The sequence below is a fragment of the Typopeltis vanoorti genome, chromosome 3 (assembly GCF_054136105.1).
Source record: "Typopeltis vanoorti isolate ZY-2024b chromosome 3, IOZ_Tvanoo_1.0, whole genome shotgun sequence".
Classification (NCBI taxonomy): Eukaryota; Metazoa; Arthropoda; class Arachnida; order Uropygi; family Thelyphonidae; genus Typopeltis; species Typopeltis vanoorti.
The window spans coordinates 66,423,050-66,448,100 of NC_143551.1; the positions used below are offsets into that span (position 1 = coordinate 66,423,050).

Here is a 25,051-nt window from a genome sequence, read left to right on the forward strand (position 1 = left end):
CTAGAAGTAGAATCGAATAAGCAGTTAGCCTTTTTAGATCTTCTAATTCTTCGCCAACCAGATGGTAACCTACATTTCTCAGTTTATAGAAAGAAGACTCATACAGGCCATTATATCCATGCGGAATCTCATCACCATCCCAGTCAAAAGGCAGGAACTATTAAAACACTGGTTCATCGGGCCCACTCCTTTTGTTCTACAGACTATCTTTTACAGAAAGAAATACGATATATAACTTCTTCCTTTCTATCTAATGGCTATAAGAATTGCTTCATTAAAAGAACTTTGAGTAGATTTAATATGTCTCCCTCTTCAAACACAGAGGAAATAACGCGCATTACCATCCCTTATATACAAGGCATCAGTGAACGTATAGCAAAAATTTTAAAACCACTGAATATTTTTGTTGCCTTTCGACCGTTTAGAAAAATCTCCACCTTTCTCGCTTCTCCAAAGGACAAGCTTCCACATCTCAATCATCCAGGTGTCTACCAGATTCCGTGCTCTTGTGGATTATGTTATTTCGGACAAACGGGAAGATCTGCCTCCATTCGGCTAGAAGAACACCAATCTTATATTGAATACTTTAAACCTGAAAAGTCTGGATTTGCAGAACATGCCATCTTCACTAGACACAGAGTTCATTGGAAAAAGACAAGAGTTCTTCACAAAAGTCAGTTTCTCATGGAACACCTTTATAAAGAAGCATGTGAAACTCTACTTCATTCTCCTAACTTAAACAGATCCGACGGCTTACGTCTATCCCCTTTATGGGAGATAGTACTTTACAAATCAGCTAATCTTTCCTAACTTTTTATTGTATTATTTTTTTTTTTTTTTTTTTTTTTTTTTTTTTTTTTTTTTTAGGAAAGTTATTGACCTTTTTAGTTATCCTACACCAGCTACTTTGGTGGCGCTTTTTGGAATTGTCAGTTAATGTTTAATTTTTTGTGCCTAATTGTACTGAAGATGCCTGTGACACACGGGCGAAAATTATACCATTAAATAATTTTTCTACGTGAGTTTTTCCGTTATATTTTTATGTATAACTAAATGCTAAATACGAGCACCATTAAAATATATAAGGTTGCCAACCAAGGGGGGGAAAAAAAAAAACAATTGACCTTTCAGATGTGAACTGTAGATATGTATCAGAAGTTTGAAAACAAGAATTAAATGTTAGCTACTCAATGGCACTGAAGAAAACACTGATTTAGACAGGAACAGGAGTTGTTTACGACAGTAAAAAAATCTTTCCATGGAAAAGAACCAAGAAAGACTGTGTATAAAAGAGAAGCAAAATTCATGGAAAAATCTTGGAAAGAATAGAATAGATAAATATCACAAAGGCAGCAAAATGTTTTAGATGCTATAAAAAGAAATGAAAAAAGATATAATGATATAAAAACTGAAAACAATGATATTTTGCATGTCTGGAGTAATTATTTCAAAAATATAACGTTATGTAACTAGTGACGATGGTGGCAAAAAAATATCCAAGAAAAATGCAGTTATAAGTATACATTTCAATATTGAAAGTTGAAAAGCTGTGTGAAATCAAGTATGGAAAGCTAGTTGAAGTAGAATATTTGAGCAGAAATGCTGAAATCACTGGTAAAAAATCTCATCCTAAAAAACAGACATAATGGTTAGTTTAGATATTATTTACTAATGTACCATTAACAAACCTTGATTTAATAAACTCAGAACTGATATCTTTGAATTCTTTGATATCCTGATTGATTCCTGATATCTTCAAATTTACTCTGTATGCAGATTACTTTATTTGGCAAAGAAGGAAAAATTATGAACAGATAAATGGTGTTGCAATGCAATGGATCTATCCCCCAGCAGATTTTTACATGGAGCACTTTGTGAACAAAGTACTTACCACAGCTACTTTCAATGATTGAAGTGTTTGCCATTTGGTTCCCTGGGTAAAGAACACTTGGGATTCCTTTGTAACCTAGCTTAACAGCTAACATCCCAAAATTTACTTCACATTAGAAAAAGAATCAAATAACTGTTTGCTGTTTCTTGACACATTAGTTAGTTTGTCTTTCAGCTTGTTCACTATCTTTTTCCTTATATAGAAAGCTTACACACACAGATAGAGAGAAAATAATATCTACATAAAAAATCATATCATCCAGCCTAACAGTATAGAATTTTCAAAACACTTATTTAGTCAGGGCTATTTGTTCTAATGATGCAATCCTTTCTACAGAACTCGACTATCTTCACCATACCTTCTTGGCAAATGGCTACAACTTGCATAAAATAGATAAAATACTACATTTCCATTTACGTACACGTGTGTGTGCATGCACTTTCCCAAACACACAAGAATAAACACCACTATTCCTATTCTATATAATCCAAGGTACATCTGAAAAGATAGTCAAAGTACTATTAAAATATAACCTTCAAACCACATGTCAAATTAGCAACTTTAATCTGCTTGACTAACTCCATTCTCTAGCACATCTATCCCTATGACTTTGGCTTGCTATGGACATACAGAAAAATCAAAATGGATGCAATGAATACATTTGCTATTATTATTATTATTCAGGCCTTCATGGAGTCAAAAGACTCAATGTGGGAGGTCCTTCCTAAGAACATAAAGTCTGTCAAGACTCATCGAGGGGAGGTCCCGCCCATAAGAAACAAAGTCTATCATACCACTCCTTAAACTCATTGGCCGTTCTCGCTCTCACCACTCCATCAGGCAATGCATTCCACAGTTCAACCACCCTCCATGCAAAGAAACCATTCCTCACCCTCTTGCTCACAGTTTCCTTTCGTAACTTCCAGGGATGGCCTCTTGTCATCACTCCTTCCCGCTGTTCAACCAAGCGAAAGAACTCCCCAGTGTTAACCCTATAACCACCTCTCAACAGTTTAAAAGTCTTAATCATATCACCTCTATTTTTTCTATCCACCAAACTCTGCATTCCACATTCCCTCAGCCGATCCTCATAACTATCCTTGTACAGTCCTGAAACCATCTTTGTCATCCATCTTTGTATCCTTTCCACAGTTAATTTATCCCCTTCAAATCCTGGAGACCAAATCTGAGAACAATAGTCCAAGTGTGGTATGATCAGAGACTTATACAACGGAATGATAACCCTCTTATCTCTGCAGGTCAGTGTCCTTCTCATAATTGCAGCAATCCTCTGTGTTACCTTCACCACCTTTGCAATACATCCCCTAAACTTCAGGTTTTTATCAACCATCAACCCCAGATCTCTTGTCTCCTCTACTTCCTCCAGCATAACTCCTCCCATAGAGTATGCTGCATCCCATCGATGTTTCCCAAACCTCAAGATCTTACATTTTGCTACATTAAACTGACATCCCCATTCATTTGCCCATCTATCTAGCTTATTCAAATCCTCTTGCAGGGCTACCACATCTGCACTATTACTAATAATTCTTCCTAGCTTCGCATCATCCGCAAACAACTGAATATCCCCTTGCAATCCACTGGCAGTGTCATTGATATAAAGGTTAAACAATATAGGTCCTAGTACTGAGCCCTGTGGGACCCCACTTTTAACCCTCTGCCTCCTTGAAACTGCTCCACCATACACAACTCTCTGATACCTATCAGACAGCCAATCCTGAATCCAGTTGACCAATCTGACATCCAGACCCATGTGCTGCAACTTAAATATCAGCTTATCATGTGGCACCCTGTCAAATGCCTTCGCTAAGTCTAAGAAAATTGCAATATATGCCTTTCCCTCATCTAATGTTCTTGTAACTTTATTATAAAAGGCTAGCATATTGCTAAAACAAGAGCGCCCTTTCACAAATCCATGTTGACTCTCACAGATAACATTACCCTCATCTGCCCAATGCTGTATACGGTCCCTCACTACTTTCTCCAAGATCTTAACAACTACTGATGACACACAAACTGGTCTAAAATTAGACACTTCCAGTCTGCTACCGCCCTTATGCAATGGCACTATCTTACCTTCCTCCCATTCCCTAGGCACCTTTGCTGAAGCCAGACTTTCATTGAAAAGCCAGGTTAAAGGCACTGTCAGTTCCCTAGCACATTCTCTCAAAACTCGTGGTGAAATACCATCCAGTCCCAAAGCTTTACTGATATACAGAGTACTCAGTATCTGAAACACTCTCCTCCTGTGCCTCTAAACCTCGAACCAGCCCTATCCCTCTAGCATTAAAACTGACATCTCTAGGATGAAATACTCCAATAAAGTGTTCATTGAACAATTCCACTATGTCCTCTGCATCAGTCACTCTATTCCCATTTTTATCCCACAATATCATTCTTTCACTGTCATTTCTCCTCCTACTGGCCACATAGCTAAAAAATTCCCTAGATCTTTGGATCTTAGGGCCAATCTCCTCTCATATTCCAGTTTCGCTTTCCTTACCACACTAGTCACTCTTCTGGCCTGTGTCTTATATTCTTTATGCATCTTCTCTTCACCTGTCTCCTTATATCTCTTCCATAGCCTCTTTTTTGCATGCAATTCCTGTTTAATATTGTTTGTCATCCACTTTACTCCAAATTGTGTCCTCTTCTTCACTCGTGGTATACAACTTGCCATTGCTGCTAACAAATATTCTTTCAGTTTCCCACGCACTAATGATATCCCGGCCTTCCAATTTGTCCCTCCATGAAACTTCCCGAAGTTGACGTCTAAGAGTATTATAATCACCTGCATTATAATTCCACATAGGTTTCCGTCTCTTTGATACTCCTGCATGTCTATTCATTTTCCAAGTCAAAACCATATGGTCACTCTTTCCAACTGATGGGAGATATGTCAACTCAGTTATTATCAACTCTTCTGATGCTATAACCAAATCTAAAACTCTTGAACCTCTTGTTCCCTCTGTTACATGTTGCCTAAGACATTTGCCCCTCAAGAATTCTAGAAATTCCATTCCCCTATTGCTACATGCATCTTCCTCTCTCCAATTTATACTACTGTAGTTAAAATCTCCCATAACAATCATTCTTCTTGCACTTGCCAAACTTAGCTGTCCAAACATCTCCTGGTCCCCATCCTCTGTGTTCCTGGGTCTGTAGCAACACCGCACTAAATATCCTGTCTTGCCCACCTCTACCTCACACCATATGCTCTCAAAATCATTTGTCTCACTTCCTTCCAAAGCCTCCACTCTTAGAAGACATAGGTCATCACTTATCATAAGCAGTGCCCACCACCACCACTCTTTCCCCTCCTATCCTGACGAAAAATGCTGTACCCAGCGACTCCTATTCCTGTTATTATATCCCCTTCTGTCAACCATGTCTCAGTGATCCCAATAATTTTTGGCCAGGCTGATGCTATCTGCGCCACCAATTACTGTCCCTTATTCCAGATACTCCTGGCATTAGTATAAAGCACATAAATGCCATTGTTTCTATACCCAGCATTATCCCTTCTAGACTCCACTGGGCTCAGTGTTACCTGACATTGTCTCCCTTCTCCCAAGTATCCATTCCCACAAGAGGCCACCCCTGCTATCATCCTCCCTGGGACATACTGACTTGTTCAGAACAGCAATCTCTCCAGATGCCTACGTCCTTCCTCATTCAAATGTAAGCGGTCTCTCGCATACAATTCCTCTCTTTCCTCAAGCGCACTCCAAGCATCCACATATATCAGTCCTCTCTTGTCACACATTCTCGCTATTATGCCATTCAATATCAATGCTCTTCTGCTCAGCTCATCATTATCATACCTAGGCAACATGCACACCATTTTTCCTCTCTCTGTCTTCTTCCGTACAGCCTCAAGCAAAAATCTCATATCTCTCGCTGCCCAACTTACATTACCACTCAAGTCATTTGTTCCTACTATCACTCTTTTAATTGCCATAGCTACCCTTTCTATTGTTCCTCCTGGCAAACACTCCTCATGCATCCCATCTTGAACACCACAGATCATTGAGTCGCCATCCATTATACCTCTTACCATTCCCTCTCTCCTATTGTTTTCATTCTCTCTTCTTTCATTCCCATAGGTCTCTCTCTCATTCCCTCTCCTCTACTGCTATTCTCTCTTCTAGCATTCCTATACCTTTCTCTCTCTCCTACTGTTTCCATTCTCTCCTCTTCTGGCACTTCCATATCCCTCTCTCATTCCGTCTCTCCTACTGTTTCCATCCTCTCGTCTTCTAGCATTCCCATATCTCTCTCTCATTCCCTCTCTCCTACTGTTTCCATTCTCTCCTCTTCTAGCATTTCCATACCTCATTCATACTCCCAAAATTCTCTCTCTCCCCTACTCTGAATCGCCTTGCATTTATCTCTTCCATTCTCCTAATCTTATCTTTCATACTTCTGCTCTCATTCACAAGACATTCCACCTCCTCTTTCAGCTCATCTATCTCCCTCTGCAGGTCAGTCACTCTTAATCTAAATTCACTCTCCCAAACAAAACCATCTCCTAAACTTTCACAGTCACTCACACCTTCCACACTATCGACTATTATTTTCTCATTCATATATATATTTTTTTCATTCTCTCCTATCACACTACTTATCTTCTTACATTCATTCCCCGTTCCTAGAGCAACAAGGTCGGATATCGATATTTCTAATGCACTTATTTCCTCCAACTGCCTGCATTTTGCGCACATACGTTCTCCGCTCTCTTTCACAAGCCACATATCCAATTCCTGAGACGCATACTTGCCGCAAGTACTGCATGCCACAAAGTCCCTTATGATATTGCTTATAATAGAGTTCTTAAATGGTGGAGGACTTGGCGATACGCCACTTGCAACTGCAGCTGAATCCGCCATCATTCCTTACTGCCGAGTAGTGTAATCTTTAATAATTATTCAATTAATAAATTCCGTTAAATAAATAAGAAAAAAAAAGTACAAACAATTACAAGCAAAACAAAACATTTAAGTACACTAAATATAATTAAATAAAATGAAATATAACTAAATACAGTAATGAAAACTTAGCTTCGTTTTGTCTTCCACCGTTATGCATTCGATTCTGACGGTATCAAAATATATTATATCGCGACAGCAACCAACTTCCAAAAAACAACCACTGAAGTACACTCGTATTCAGAGAAACAATTTAGCACTCAAAAACGTAGAAAAACAGGGGGAAAAATGGACTATTCACCGAATTAAAAATCACTTTCTTCTGCACAGCTCAAATTCACCGCCACGTGCTACGGCGACACTACCGCATAAGTTAGGACTAGTAGACCATGCTTTGGACACCTAATCACACAAGATTAGATGGAAGAAAACCAGTGTGCTATATAGAAGTTGTTACAGGTCAGAAAGAGAGTCAGTAATGGCTATGAACCATTATCTTAACAATAAGTATGCTGCATTAATCTTCTAAAAATTCAGAAGACACCCATCTTAAGATCAACTCCTACACAAGTAATAACTTCTTTTATACAACATTAGAGGACACCAAATTAGGACTTTAGATCGCTTGTTTATTACAATTTTAATTGTTTCACTTACTCATTGTTGCATGTAAACTGTCAGCACTGACACACTTGAGGGTTTCAGGTGACACACCTTGGATGTTGAAAGATTTTGTAGTTAGCTTATTTTTATTTTATTTTGTAACTAGCCTATAAACAACGAGCTTTTTAAGTTTATGTTTTCTTTCTTAATCATTATAATTTCTGCAGTCATATGATATTATAAAAACTTATAAATACGTGCTTTATATATTATAAACTTAAAGTTTTCATTTGACTTCTGTGTGAAATTTGTTCATGCATGCATTCCAAGTCTCTCGACTAAACATATTTAAAACCACTTTAACAGAAAATATAATTCACAGCATTAAATATTGAATTTATCTGAGTAATGAAATGAAAACATTTTTATAGTTGCAATAAATTCAGTAAATTTTTAAATAATGCAAATAGTAACAACTTACGATGACATCGCAACAAAACTTACTAAATAGCTGCTATTTAGTAGCATGATAGAGAGTAAAACGTAACAAGGTTGCTACGAACGTACCAGAAATAAATCTGGCAACCCTGCTGAAAGAAGTAGTGGTAGTCTTGCATGGTCTGCCACTTAAGTAATTTGAGTTGCTAGTGTATAATTCATTTCCAGTAATTGGTAGTTCTTATTAATTATTACTGCTTAATTACTGCTGTATATAATTGTACTCTTTTTTTAATTTGTGAACCCTTTTACAATGGCAGCTAGCACTAATAAAGAAACTAAAATTATCACAGAAAGGAAGTAGAAGAAATTTCCAAGATGCCTGGCCGAACAATATGGTGTTATTGATAGAGGCATTAAGGTTCTCTGTAAATTGCATGGTGAGCTATCTGTGAGTAGATAGCTCGCCTTCAAATTTAGTAGCTGCAAGTTACAGGATTTCACATACTATTGTTGAACATGGGAAACCACTTAGTGATGGTGATTATATTAAAGAAGCTTTCGTAACGTGTGCACCATTTTTATTTGAGGACTTTCATAATAAGGAAGCTATTATAAAGCACATGAAAGAGTTACCATTAAGTAGGAATACTATTAAAGACAGAGTTATATCAATGAATGCTAGTATAGAAAATCAAATACAACAAGGCTTGAACTCATGCCATTGTTTTTCCATTGTCTCGACGAAACTACAGATATTACGTCATCAGCTCGATTGGCTATTATTGCAAGGTATGTTCACGGTGATTCTATGCACGAGGAATTGATAAAGTTAGAAAATTTACCTCAAAGCACGACAGGTAAAGACATATGCGACTGTGTTGTTAAAGTGTTCCATGAGAAACAGATAGATTTATCGAAAATATTTTCGATTACAAATGATGGCGCGCCTAATATGGTTGGCCGTAATGTCGGTTTTATCAAACAACATATGGTTGACCAACATTCTGTAAAATTTACAGAATATGTTGGTCATTCCCTGGTTTGTTTCCATTGTATCAGGAGACACTGTGTGCGAAGTCAGGCTTAAAGGATTTGGATGATGTGATGAGAATTGTGACAAAGGTAACTAATTTTATTGCTGCCATGGCTTTAAACAAACGAGAATTTAATTCACTTTTAAGCGAAGTTGAATCACTGTACAATGTTTAAATGAAATTAAATTCTATTTAAATACGAAGGGGATGGAGCATGAATTTTTTCAGTTGAACGATTCTGCTTGGCTCAGTAAGCTGATGTTTTTCACAGATTTTTCATTACACCTGAATGAACTTAATATACAATTGCAAGGTTTCGGAAAAATCTGTCGATGTTATGTTTGGCACGATCAAGAGCTTTGAGAATAAACTCCAAATATTTCAACGTGATTTAGAAAGTAACAATTTTAAGTATTTCCCAAAACTGAAAATTTTTTTAACGAAACCAGCCCTAAAAATCATGAACATATATCAACCAATCTATCGAAGTTCTAAAATCAGTAACTGAGCAGTTTTCTTCTAGATTTGAGCAATTTCGAATATTGGAACAAACAATCCAATTCATAAAGTATCCTAATGAAACACAATTCATGGATCTTAAATTAGATGGCTTTGAGTGGTTGGATTTAAAAGATCTAGAAATGCACTAGCCGACTTCCAGTGTAATCCTACCTGGAAAAGAATGTTTATTGCTCTTAGAAATGAATTAGAAGAACTTGAGCGGGAACGTCTGCATGATACCGTGTGTAAAAATTCAGACCGTGAAATTCTAAGCATGTGGAATAGCCTTCCTGAAAACTTTTATGCTCTTAAAATCTTTGCTAAAGCTCTTCTAACAATTTTCTTTTCTAAATACTCTTGTGAAACCCTATTTTCTGCCTTAAATAATATCAAATCGAAAGGGAGAAATAGATTGAGCAATGAGTTGAGCACTGCCTGTGCTTAAATCATTACACATATATTTTCTGTTGCTGAGTACTAGTAGAAAGCAACTTTCTACTAGTACTCAGCAACAGAAAAGTCATTAAATGTAATGTAAGTTTGTAATTTCACTTTATTAAAGTAATTGTATGATATGAATTCATAGATTTTTATATCAATGTCCTATTAAATAAATAGCCTAATATGATATCTATAAGTCACCATCTATGATTATGTAGTTAAATTTATAATGCATGTATGCAAGTGGCACATCAATGACTTCAATATTTTAAAAAAAAGATGTTTGACACACCTGGGTAAAAAGGTTCACCATCACGGGACTAGATCAATTTGAAATAGTACAAAAAAAGCCAAAAAACTCTACTTTACTGAAGTCATTTCAGATTATTCTTTGGAAAAGTTTGAAATACATCAGTTCCTTATTTATCATAAAATATTATTGCCAGAATCAGTTTAATTTAAATGTCTTTATTTGTAAAATTTTCAAACACAAACAAGAGAACAACAATTCAGTTGAAAGAATGTGATATTATGTGCACTATTGGCTGCAGGAGAATGGCTCCATCTGCATTAATAGATATTCAGAATAAATTATAATAAAATAATTTAGCTAATAAATTATTTTTAATAAAAGAAAAAAATAATTAATTACAAATTAAGGAGCATATGAAAGGTGAGTATTAGTCAGTATAACTTCCCAAAATTGAGAGTTTTAGGCAATAGTTTTTTTGTTTTGGTTGTGAATATGTGCTTCACAACTTTCTTTATACAGTCTTTCCTGAAGAAAATAACACTTTTGTAAATCAGATTTGTTGGTTTTTTTTAAGTGAAATGTATTTTTGATGTTCTTCAAGATGAATTTGTGCAGAATGACCAGTTTGTCCATAATAACAACCCCTCTGTAAACTCCAGGATAAGAAAGAAGATATTTCTCTTTTTAGGTGAGATAAGGAAGGTATTAAGATTAAGTTTGCGAACTGGATGGAAAGAGACTTAAGTTAATCTCTCAAAGTAGTTTTGCTATTTTTTCTGAAAGTCCTTTAACATATGGAATACAAATTCTGATAATTTCTTCTTGAGGCAGGTTAGAACAACAGCCATAATTATTAATTTTTTTCTGATAGTTTTTGCATTATAATCATTAGAGATAAAAGGTAGTTCTGATAATAAACAGTTCTTTGTTTAGAAGAGAATCTGTAGAACATATTTTATGAGCTCTGTTGACTAAAGATTTGATTACACCATATTTCTGACGAGGAAGATGATGATGTGAGTTAGAATCAATGTATTTACCAGTATGAGTTGGTTTTCTATATACCGAGAACTGTAGACTACTGTTTGGTTAGTGTAGAATGAGAACATTCAGAAATGAAGACAATTGTTATCTTCTGCTTCCAGGGTAAATTTGATTCTTGGGTTCATTGGAATTAATTTTTTCAAGACATTCATGAAGATAGGACAAGGAGTTCCATACAGCAAACGTGGAAATACTTCCACAAGAAGTATTTACGAACAACTACAACCTCACCTGCACCCCATACACAGCACTGGTGTGCTTATATAAGTCCTTCACCCTTTTGTGTATGCAATTATATATATAATCCTGATGAAATGTATGAATTTTTTTTTTCGTGTCTCAGATTGATAAACACTGATAAGTTGTTAGCATGTTTGCTTCAAAACTGTAGTCATTACATAGAGTAAAAGTTAGTAATAACTTAACAGAAGCTTATAAATTGACTAAGTTCATGAACACACAGCTATGATATATGTACAGGCAAACTGCCAGATAACATGTTCAATTAACAAATACTATTAGTGGGAAGTAGATGGCAGACAAAATAGTTGTCGTGTGGTGTAGAGTGCTCTCTAGCAATGAGTCCTGGGACTTCGTGAAGATGTTTCCTAATAATAATGAGTGCCTCTGTAGTGCAATTGGACGAATGAAGAGCCACCATACCTTTGATTCAAAAAGCCTAGAGTTCGATTATTGTCATAATGATGTCTTTATTTGGTCTTTTTCAGTTAGTGACTTAGCCAGTCTCAAATTTGGGGAAGGGGGGAAGCAGGGTTCCTCCCTTCTGGAAATTCAGGTTTTTCATCCTGCATTCAAGCAATTTGGCCAGAGAACACAAAATTACATTTCAACTAGTAGCATTATATTGGTTTCATAAAATGATTCTGTACTTGCTTGTGTGAGTTTCATAGTCATTGTCATCATATGCTAAATAAATAAATATTCGTCACTATCCTGAAACCTGACTAGTTAGATATTTGCGTAACTGGTGAGCTAGCACAGAATTTTTAGTATTGCATTATTTCAGTAAAAAATAAATTTTAAGTTAGAGACATTGCTGATTTTTGACTTTTTGTATTGACAGAAGTTTCGATCATTCACATTCATATAGATATGAATATGATTTCATGGTACAGACAGCAAATATGAAGATAATTTCATATAGATATGAAATCATCCAAATTCTGTTAGCTATAGATATGTGGATGAATCAGAGGGGCAGGACAGTCACGGTAAACTAGTTTGCCATATTTGATGATTTGCAAAATTAAGCATACAGAATTTTGCATACCAAGTTTTACAATGCATGCTGCTACATGAAAGGGGGAAAAAAAAATACTTCATATGTTATAGCCAAGACAACATGATCTACTTTAGAGTGATACAGTTTTGGAGAAAACTGTAGCTAAGGTCAGTAAACAGCACAAATGAAATGGCAGAGATCATACATAAAGATCATACAATGGGAAAAAAATAAAATAAATTCAGACAATGAGACATACAAAAAAGAAAACTAGAAGAATATCAAATCAAGAATTAAAGTTTAAAAATATAGAGATGTTACAGTAGCTTAATGTCACCTGAAGTCTTCATAATGAACTAAATATGTGCTCTCTGTACCATGAAATCAAAAATAATTTGAAGCTTTTGCAGTCAGTTAACTTTATAAGCCATAAGGAATGAAGCTAGTCTGCATTAGGAGAGGAAATAAGTTGGCACAGGACAGCTTAACTTCCTTATTGATGCAGAGAACAAATAATGGACATCTGGCATAAGTTGGTGTTCTCTTAAAATTATAAATTAAAGAAATGTGTTATAATATATAGTATTTCCTTAAGTAGTTTTAATACATAATACATAAATGCATTGGCTGGCTTTACTTTAAATGACACAATAATTTTGCAAGACAATAACATGCAAGCCAGAAAAGGCATTAGCAAAGACAAATGTGAAAGAAGTAGAATTAAACAGTGTTCTTAGTTTCCCCCCCCCCCCCCCCAAAAAAGAGTCCTTATATAAGAAGTGTTATTATTATGGGAATGAATTCATCTTCTCTGGAAGAGTAACAATAGATCTTTCTTTACAATACTAGAAAAAGTTGAAAATGCAATGCAATATAATATAATATAATATATTTATTTAAGCAGAAATCCTATAACAAGTATAGCACATTGTTTTTAAATTAAATTTTACAGTGTTATTTAAGTTTGTTGAAAGAATTAAACATAAATCTTATACAGTATTTCTTTAATTTCAAGTTTATCACACCATATTTCATTAATTTGCAATTTTAAGAAAAACAATATCAACTTTTACCAACTGTCCATCATTAGGTTTCAGTCCACTTAGGAAGCTACTTGTTTATACCAGCTGTGTCATTTGCTTTTCCCCTTTCTTTAGGTTGCAGACCAATTATAAAGTTGACCAACTGCCAAAGCTTCAATTTATTTTCAATTTTAATAGTAACGACAGCACATATTTAGTTCATTATGAAGACTTTAGATGAGTGACATTATTTTAGCTATTGTAACATTTCAAAATGTTTAAACTTAATTTCATACTTTTTTAGTTTTATCTTTTATGTTTCCCATTATTATTTAAATTTGCACCTTTTACGTGTTGTGTTGGGCACTTTGTGTATGATTCCTTCTACCAATGATTTGTGTATATGATTTTTGCTCATTTCCTTTCTGTTTACTGACTTCAGCTACAGTTTCCTTTCCAGATTCATCACTCTTTAGTATATCATGTTGTTTTGGCTATAAAATATTGGGTATATATGAGACTTCTTTTGAAGTGGCAGCATGCATTGTAAAATTATGGTAATCAAAATGTTGACTCATCCTTTCTGTCCTTTATTTTGTTTCATCATTTTACTTTGGATGAAAACAATTTTTTTCATCAAAAAATCATTCGTATTGATTCACAGCATGAATATGAATTTAGCTTCTCTCTAGTTAATACAAAACATAATAAATTTGCAGTACTTTTCTTCCCACATCATTACTCCCAACAGGTTTATTTTGATCTGATGGTTTGCAGCAACCAACCAGTTTAAACATTAGTTATTCTCCCCTTTGAGATATGGTAACCTCACTTCATATCTGCTGCTGTGCTAATGCAGATGTTTCATGTTTGTTGCTATTGTTCTGAGTAGGTAATTTTTTTTTTTTTTAAATCGTATTAAGCAAATGAAAATTTGCTGGTGGATTGTTAAATAATTTGTAAGGAAATTGATTTTGCTGTTGTGGAGATTTTTGAGCTTTCACTGTTTGCAATAGTGATCTTAAAATAACATTGGCTCTGTGGGACTTAGTGCAGAACTTTTCCATAGTTTATAGTGCATCCTTTCATTTCAGTTGTGTTCTGCTATGGTGCAAATCTAATGGGGAAGGAGGGGGATAAGGATAACAATTTCTTTACACTTTGGGAGTTGATGGGTGGACATAAATATTTACATTCGGTTGAAGTAATGCAGCTTCAGCATGTTCTTTTATTTATAAATACTGAAAAATAATTTTATATTGTTCCAAAGGATCCTATGGCTATTGTCAATTCCATGTTAATCAAGAATTATGAGGTTTAATAAATTTAATATGACCGTTCTGAAATATATTTTTCAACTGATCTACCTGTTTGACAAAATTATGATATTGAACATTGACCTTGATATCTGTTATCAATATCAGATTTTTTTTTGGTTTTAGTTTGACGGCAGTGATTTGGAATGCTTTTCTTATAAGAATTAGGAATTCTATGAATTTCTTCATTTGAAAGATGTCGATTTTCTGGATTATTTTTGGTTATAACTATTGAGAAAGGATGTTTGCTTGATAGCTTCTTGCAAGAAGCTCTTACATGAAATAGAAGTAAATTTTATGGACTTCTTGATATCAAAGATAACCTAAAAATTACCTAGAAAATCATTGGACAGTTTCTCTGAACGTAGAAGTAAAGAAGAAATCCACAGAATTCCTATTCATTATATGAAAAGCATTTCTGATTGTGTAGCAGAGATTCTCAAGAAATCCCAACTCACTGCCACCTTCACAGTAACACAAAAATTGTATGTCATTTTCTCTCTTACTTTGAAGAGAATTGAAGGTAATTTGATGGTTGGTAATTTGTTGGTAATTTGATGCTAGACTTGTCACTCTTCTTAAGAAAGATTTGAATGGGGGCTTGAAAATTAAGCCCATAAGAGAATAAAAAGATGGTGGAACAGGTGAGTTTTTTGGTGCCATCATCAGGACCAAAAGATTTTTTTAGTATCCAGAAGAACCTGATCTCTTTCTGACAAAAAAAAAAATCAGTGCATTGAATAGTGTATGTTTTAGAATGGTAAGAGAACATTTATCAAAATTGCCTATACAAGAATTTGAAGTAACAAGCCAGGAGATTGGGCTTTTATGGCACATTGTCAAAAAATGATAACAATGCCATAGAACCATCTGAATTCAAGTATTGACAGAAGCAGGGTGAAGCAAGAATGTTCACAAATTAATGGCAAGATGATCTTCATGTGGCTGCCTTCACATCTGATTGCTCATGACATTTAGCATGCACTTTAGCTGTCCTCATTCAGAGACTGTGTTCCAAAAAAAAAAAAAGTCATTGAAATTTTTTGTTGAAATCAGTCATTGAAAAACACCTATCATCTTTGCAGGATCTTGTACCATTTTTTTTGGTCAAAATTAAGAAGCTTGGAAATGATTCAGGTGACTTTCAAAAAGTGTTATTCATATATAGCTTGCTATGTCCTCAAGCAGGCTTTGATTAAAGACCATGCATTTAAAAAAAAAAAATTCAATTTAACACCTTGCTTCCACTCTCATTAACCTGAGTTAAGCATAAATGTCAAAGATTAAAACAGTTCTGTTCATTAACCAATTCCAAGAAAGGCTTTTTGTTATGCTCATGTTTATACATAAAGTTTTAATAACTTAGTTTATCCAGGACTTATAGAATAGGATCTATAGAACTTCACATTATATTTCACTTTTTTTAAAGTGGTCTAAAAAAGTAACTATTTTAGCATTGCTGTATAGAATTTATATTAATTCAGGCATATCCCTTGCAGGACAAGAATGGAAAGAGTCCTTTACACTTAGCTGTCCTCACAAAATGTCCAGAAATACTGCAGGTAATTGTGATTTCTGATTACATAATTATAAGTTTTATAAATATGATCAAGCGTATAATCATAGCATGCATTATCATCATTTGTGAGTTTTAATTTAGTTTCCTTTTTATTTCATATTTATTTATTATTTATACACATGTATATATGTTACTCTATATGTAATGTATTTATGTGAACATAAGACCTAGTACAAGAGCTGATGAAATTAAATATCTAACAAATAACCACTCTGAAAGATGTTGATAGACTAGTAATCTTAATTGTGCTAGCATAGTATGTTGTCTACCTTGAATACAAAGATAGATATGCAGTACATCCCAGGGAATAATGATATTCACATGGATACTAAAATCATATCCAATGCCCTCAGGAGTAGGTCAGATAACAGGCTTGCCTTTTAGAGATAACATATCCATGTGTCACACCTAATCCTTATGTAGCATCTCTAATCCTTACGATATGTAGCATCTCTGAGACTCATCTCATTTTTTACCAAAAGTTATATATATAAATCTTTCACATGAAATATTGTTTTTTTTTATCTATATATGTTAAACTGTAATCCAGCAAAAGTAAGCAAATAGTAGTAGTAGTATTAACAGTACTTCAGTGTTATGCACATCATATGCAGCATAATACTTGGTTGGTAAACATCAAGGCAGAAGTTACAACCCATATATCAGTGCATTTTCAATTTAACAAAACTGATTTGATATAAGGATATTTTTATGTTTCGCCATTAAGCTAGAGGAATTCTTGATGCTTTAGCTTTTTTTTGGGGTGGGGGGATAACTTTTCACCATGTAACTGCATTTAGGCATCATTATTCCTTCCCCCACCCCACCCATAAATAAGCACTCATATGTAGATATGCTGGCTGCTTTAATGAAGAGAAATTTTTTTTTAAATTAGTTGACAAAAGGGTGCACATTATCTCCACTGTTATTTATTATCTATATGGATCATTTTATGAAGAAAAGTAGCATTAAACCTGATATCAAAATTGGATATGTTAATCTCTCAACTATTTACTTTGTACAGATGTTTTACTCCTAAATAAACACGTCTTCAGGATTCTCTAACTAAATTGAAAAACTAGTGCAATAAATTTGGTATGAGAAATCGGAAATAAAGACAAACTATGAAAAAGGCAGAAATATCAAAAACATCAACTGCATCCTGAATAGAAACATACAGAACAAGTAAAAACATTTCAACTATTTAGGCACAGTTTTTAGTAAAGATGACAAAATAAATATGAAAATGGATAACAGAATTAGCAAAGCTGATATGGTAAAAAGCCAATGGAATAAGAGAAATCAGTCAAAACACTAAACTTGTTTTATATAAGACAGTGATCAAACCAATTTTAATTTATGGATCTGAAAGATGGATTAGAAATAACATTTAATCAAAGACTAGTGACCACAGATATTTAGAGTTCTGAAAAATATTATGGAGTGAACAGATTTTGTCAATGGCAGTGTCATATTAGAAATTAGGATATTAGGAAAGAACTTGACATTGTTATTAAAGCAACCTTGCCTGTTTTCATAGCATCTGACTTAAAAATGTGAAGTAATAAATAAAAGCAGTCAGATTGCAAGTGAGAATTCTACCAGACTGAGGTTGTGTGACAGGTTCGAACCATCATTTTATAACTACTGCCTACTACTATATATGACTACTATTTTATAACCACTTCAGATTTTAGTATTACTACTGTTCATGATAAGATTCCAAAAACCTATGTACAGCATACATATCTATATAAAAAAAAAAAAACGTTACTTGATGGAATATTTTAAATTAGATTTGGATTCAGCATCTCAAAATACACTTGAATTGTTTATTAGTCGACAATAGTAGCTTAATATTCATCAGTTCTTAATTTTATAATTATAATTCATAGGTATCAATATAAAGAATAAAAGTATTTCCATTAATTTTTTCATATTTTTGATTTCAGGCCATGGCAACAACTGCAAAGCATATACAAGAAAGTATTAATTTGCAAGATAATAGTGGCTGTACTGCACTCCATGAAGCAGTCAACTTACAAGCCAGTTTGGAAGTTAAAAAAAAAATTCTTATAATGTTGATTGTTCATGGTGCAAAAGACTGTGTAGAAAATAGTTTAATGAAAAGGCCATCTGAGTTAGTACCATCCTCATTGATTGAGGTAGGTAAAAGATATTTCATATATCTTGTGTAAACATTTTAGTGATAAGTCAACAAAAGTTACTTTTTTTTTTATGCAAGGATCAGTTCAGAGCCTCTGTAGCTCAGTCAGTATAGATGAAGCCTTTTGGTTGGAAAGACCTGGGATATTAGGAAAGACTTGACATTGTTATTAAAGGTGAGTTAGCCAGTCTCATATGGAGGTAAGGGGTTTTTTTACCTGGAAACTGAGGTTTTCATTCCCCCAGAACAGGCAAACTGATTTCTGTGAACACGCATCTACAGCTATAGGACACTTGGAAAGACATACTGCTAACCACCTTATCCTTTGGGTGGGGGGATTGAGAAGTCCAAGTTAGACAGCTGAAGAACCTCAATGGTTTGTGAAAGCTTAAGAAGAAGGGTCAGTTCAAAAGCAGTTTTTTTTATCCTGAAAAAGATTTATAAAGTTCTGTTTCACTGAACTGTTGGAATCTCTAGCTTCTCTGGAAGTGAATTATGCTAGAATAAATCACATAGCATTAACACAAAACCTCTTAAAATGGCAGCTTTGTTAGATGATTGTATAATGTAAAATGCTCTTTTTTTTTCTAGAAATTTAGTAAGGTTTTCTTGCCACCTAATTTTTAAAGGAACAAGGTTGGATTTGAATTCTGCTATTTTTCCAGGAGTTGTATTCCTTAGTCCACATATGATTCTAGCTGCATTTTTCTGAATTTTTATAAGCTTGCCTAAACTGGTTTGTAATGTTTGCAACTTTGCACATCATAGAACAAGTGAACTTTTTAAAAATTGGCAACCAATAAATAGAATAAAGAAAAAATCAACAATGCATGAAATCATGGAAAATAAAATTCCCTTGGATTGTCCAAATAAAATAACCAACTACCCAGCATTTCCTCCAAATCAAGACAGGAGGAAAAATGTAGTCATCAACTTTGAAATAGGGAAACATGAGAAAAAAGGCTAGAAAACCCTGAAATCTTGAGATCATTAGCTCTTTCAAAAATAATGGAATATGGACCTGACTCAATAAAGATCTATACAGATGGCTCCAAAAATCCAAATGGCAATTCTGGGAATGGCATGCTCATCTATGGCTCTCAACATATAGAACTAAAAATAACTAACAGTATTGGATGCAACTCATACCATGCAGAATTAATAGCCATTAACATAGCACTGCAACATTTGGATAAACAAAACCCAAAGGAGTTTATATTTTTCATAGATTCATTACTAGCCCTTCAAGCTATTAAGAACTGCTACACCAACCATCAAGAAATACTTAGAGACATAGCAAAAAAATATAAACAAACTACATAACGATTCCGAAATAACTTTCCAATGGATCCTATCCCATGTGGGATTAAAGGGAAATGAAACTGCAGATGAAGTAGCAAAAATGGCTGCAACATCAAGTGATACCACAGATTTCAATATTTTTAAAACCACTCAAAAAGAAAACATAAAAAGAATTCTCCAGGACATGACTCACCACTGGTATTCAGCAGAAAAACCAGACGCTACCATCAACTCCAAGTTTAATCACTGTACCACTACCATGATCTCTCACCTCAAGACCAAGTTTAGCAATGCCATAAAAGTCTTTCCCCATTTGCAAAATCTGTAACAACGAGTAAGCATCGTCAATGCATTTACTAAATTGTATGAATATTTCCAAATGTGAACTTTATAACAACCTAGAAAAGGTGCTGTATAAAATACATGAATTTGACCTCAATGATCTGGTGTAATAATACCATAGGATAATAAAAATTTTAAAAAAATTAAAAAGCAAAAGGCCAAACACTATGTATGGTAACTATACTATCAGTGTTAGCAACATGATACATCAGGTTAGGCATTTCAACTGTTGAAAGCCTAACCTGATGTCATGCCTAACATGAAATAGACATTAATGAGGTATCCGCAGCCTTCCCAACCATATTGCCAACAACATCAGACTGGATGTAGCCAGTGTTCTCACCCAAGTTAAACCATCATTTTATTTTCCTTTTCCAAGGAAAAGGAAAATAAAAAAGAATTAATAATCTAAACTTGGAAAAGGAAAATAACAGCAGTCTCCCATTCTTAGGTACTCTGATTATGTGCCAGCCTGATGGATCCCTGGTATTTTCCATTTACAGAAAACCTACACATACAGGATGTAGGGTAGATGCATTCACCAGCAGTCACGCCACTACTCCTCCCAACAATGTGGTATTATAAAAACTATATAACAGGGCAAAATTAATCAGATAACTGTGCTCTAACTGACTATTCTTAACACTTTCTTAGCCAATGGCTAAACCCCCCCAAAAAATATTAAACCATTTAATGGCAATACCCTCCCCTCCCACTCCAAAGCAGAGATTACTCAAAATCTGTCACCATTCATATATCCAGGGCACATCCAAAAATTAATAAAAATCCACATAAGAAATTGGCATCTCTTATCCACTCCACCAAAGACCAGCTGTAACCTAGACCTACCAGGAGTATACCAGGTTTGGAAAGTTTTTCAGAGCTGATACTTGTATTTGCTGTGGTGTAATAATGGCCTACAATGTCTGGATAAACATAATTGTTTATCCAGAAATTTCCTTTATTCCAAAAAACATGACAGTATTTTTGGTGTGATATCACAAATAGTGAAGACTGCTTAACACATTTGTTATTCTTGCCATTCTCACACCTATATTTTTATTTGTTATCTGACATTTGTTTGTGAGAAACATTTTGGCTTTACCACTACAGGTAAGTTAACCATTATCTTATAGAGGTGGCAAGTTTGATCCCTGCAAAACAAATACTGGCTAGAAAATGCAGTTAGCAAACATAGGTCTCTGAGATAGAATTAATTGCTGTTCCAACAAAAATTAGGTTTATGGAAGCCAAGTTACTTGGCTATGATAGGTTGTTGCACCTAATATATTAAAGGAAGTTGAGATAAACTTGAAATAGAATAGTTAAAATAATACAGATGCCACACTATACTGATGACATACTGATTATGTTATAGAATCATTGTGCAATAGAAACATAGAGTACCTCAGACCACATATGAACAGGTTTTCATATGTGGTCTGAGTCACTCTATGCTTCAACTTTGTTTTGGAATTACAGTAAGTGTTAAATGAAACAGCTGTTGGATTATTATTATTATTATTAAGAGAGACCTCCAGGGAGTCGGTTCATATACTACACACACTAGCTATCATACTTATTCTCGAATTCATTCACACTTCTTACACACAACATCCAATGGCAATCCATTCCAATCATGCACCACGCTATGAGAGAAAAATTTAGCCCTCATCCCTTTCTTAGCAGCATTCATTCTCAGCTTGTTGTACTTTCCCCCACCCTCCATAAAGTCATTTCATTATGTCAAATAATATGACTGTTGCAAGTTGTACTCTTTTTCCATATTTTTTTCACGCTAATTCAAACACCTGTTTTGATAAGTGTTAGAATTATGATATCACCATCTGTATCTTGGCTTCTTCCAAAGCTTTGTGGGGGGGATCATTCTGCTGCTTGTAAAACTCATACAAATAGCAACACGTGAAATTCCTGTTGAATAAGTTTTGGGGGATACTAAGTTAGCCGTGCATATGTTACCCATGATCCTTCTCAGGAATGGGTTGTACAAATTCAGTGTAAATAGGACTGCATATCGTGTTAAAACAAATGAAAAGCATAAGTTAGTTTTATATTTACTTTGCAATATTTGATGATATTCCTTCCTCACTTATTGTATTAGTTGAATATGCTGCTTTCTCAATGGCATAATGTGCATTCATTTGAAAGGTAACAGACATTCACTTTACAGGTGTGTTGCAAATGATAACTTGCTGTAAAATAGTTTGAGATTGGGTTTTGGAAAGTCATTGCAAAGAGATTATAAATTTCAAAATAAATGAAAAGCATGAAAAAGTTATGCTGCAGGAATGGATGTAATGCACTTTGGATTAAATAAGATATTGCATTATCTGAGTAAATAGTTGACTATATGGCTCTGAAGGTTATATTTCATAATTTATTTATCTTTAACCACTGATAAAATTCTTAACTCTCCTCCAATCTCTAAAAAAAAAACATTCTCTCACTGCTAATGTGCTGTAAGTTCTTCAACTTATTTGTGTTTGAGGGATGACTAAAAGATCAGTTAATAAATTTGCACCATAAATAAAATTATTTAAACAAATTGTTTAATACTCAGTTTTGGAAGACATTACATCTTGTTTTATCAATGAATAAAATCATAATGATCAAATTCCTGATATGTGCCATAAAGGGGTGTTACACTCATAATGTCATCTACATGTGAAAAGGTTTTATCATTACTAACTTCTCATTAACAATTCCTCCAAATTAATTTATATATCAGGACTCCGATATTGCCAAATCTTATATTTGTCTTCTAAGAGTTAAAGTTAAGGTACTTTATCAATCCACCTAGATCTTTGTCTTTCTCTCGGTTTTTTTTCTGCCATCCTAGCAAAACCACTTGTTTAGCAAATTCTTTCCTCTCAGCGTATTTAATTAATCATACCACTTTTTTTATTATTTTGAGTAGAGGACTGTAGTGGCTTGCAGCCATATGTAGGTCACCAGAGCAAGGATTCTGGTTTCTTATCCCACTTACGTAGCAGGGGTGATACTCTCAATGGCATGCCAATTGCACTCTATGGAGCCCAGACTCTTTCCCCCTTCCATTTGAGGATACAGTAGTAAAACAGTTCTGCAAGCTGGTAGTTAGTTAATGCATAGGACTGACTGTTAGTAACAAATCTGGAGGCTTCCTGATCAGCTAGTACAAAATTTTGCTGCCACTCACTCTGATTTTATCCTAATTTTGCTGAGACATATTAGGGAAACATTGAAGGTTAGTTTAGTGTTTTGACTGATTTCCATATAAATTTATTCCATTGACTTTCTACAATACCAGCCTTGCTGACTCAGTTGTCTGTTTCCATATGTTTTACTTGTTCTGTAGGTTCTTCATTCAAGATGCAGTTGATGTGTTCAATATTCCTGCCTATTTTCATAGTTTTTATTTCTTTTCATATGAAATTTATTACAGTAGTTATTCAATTTAGTTAAGGAGTTATTGGATTTATTCAGGAGTATAATACGATATGCATAAAATAAACATCTGAGTCCAGTTTTGATATCAGGTTTAATGTTACTTTCTTTCATGATGAAGCTTCTGTTAATTTCTTTTTATGCTAATAAAGCCCAATTTAAATCTTGGCATGTGCTATATTGTATATAACTAATTAAATATTTTGTTTTTCCAGGTGAAAGACATTTTACAAAGTGAATGGAAAAATGATGGATGGCATTCAGTTAAATGATTGCATCTATAAAAAAGATTTTGCAGTATTTTCTCCATTAGGAAAGTGACAAATATTTTCCCATGAAAAATGAAAATATTGTATAACTTCATAACATATATGTATGTATGTATATATTGAAGAAGTATTAACTGTATCATGATATAAAATACATTTCATATGTATTTCAACCTTGTAATCTGAATAAATTAAAAAGTCTTTTATATAGTACAAACCATATAAATGTGAAATGTTTATCCAGTGTTAGCATCCATTTCATCATCCAAAGCCATCCAGATATCTCTGAATCTGTGGACCTATAAGAAATGTATAAGCAAAGCAGATGGTATTTTTCATTGCCTGAAAAATACCATCTGCTTTGCTTATAAGAATATATACATTACATTTCTCATTCAACAAATCCTTCAGAAATAGACTAGATACATTCTTCACTGGGAGAGAAGATAATGTTAACTAATGTAAAGCTAATTTCTTTTCTTATCGGGGAGCGGCATTGATTCATGACACAAACCATAAAACTTATTTTTTTGTTAGTATGCTGATCTTAAAATAGCGAAAAGGACTGATTAAACATTTCACATCAGGCATGCTGTCCAGTTAATTACCAACTTTGACTCCACTTCAAATTCTCACGTTGATTCCAATGCACAGTCTTATAAAGGTCTTAAGGATTTTCTTCCTGGAAACTTGGGATTTTTATCCTCCAAAATAGGCAAGCCAGCCAGAACATATGCAGTTAGACAATAATATTCTGACCTTATGGTTAGTTGCTAATTCAAAACAATCCAACGATCTCAAATTCACCGAACCTCTCTCTCTCTCTTAATAACAACCCTTTTTCATATGTAGCCACTGCTGAATGTTATAAAGTAGATGTTTTAGGCAATTGACTGAATGGATAGCATTTCTACTTTCCAAATAGGCTGTGATTAGAAGGCGCTGTGGACATGGTACCATGAAAATTCATCAAAAACCATTAATTGAATGGCAGTTAATCAAAAAAAACAATTCATCAATTGACAGTTTATCAGTAACAATACTTAATGTCATCCAAGGTGGAGACAACGTGTAGGCAGTCATTTAGGCATAATTATTTTGTTTTTTTTGAATATTGTTCTTAAGTGTACAATATATTGGTCGTATTGTGTGTATATGCCCCACAAGTTGGCTGTAAAGCAGAGGAGAAAGATGAGCTGGAGCGTGT

The 25,051-nt window shown here is 34.2% G+C and overlaps 1 protein-coding gene across 2 annotated transcripts in view; it reads left to right on the plus strand.

Annotated features, from left to right (window-relative positions):
- LOC150108227 (uncharacterized) overlaps window positions 1-24,083 on the plus strand; it is an 84,458-nt gene extending 60,375 nt beyond the window's left edge. For both annotated transcript variants that reach the window (XM_090415679.1, XM_090415680.1), the window contains exons 7-9: window positions 16,238-16,300; window positions 18,270-18,482; window positions 23,791-24,083. In XM_090415679.1, the coding sequence (XP_090271805.1) occupies window positions 16,238-16,300; window positions 18,270-18,482; window positions 23,791-23,847 (333 nt within the window). In that variant the 3' untranslated portion in view covers window positions 23,848-24,083. The remainder of the gene's footprint in view (window positions 1-16,237; window positions 16,301-18,269; window positions 18,483-23,790) is intronic.
- The last annotated feature ends 968 nt before the right edge of the window (window positions 24,084-25,051 follow it).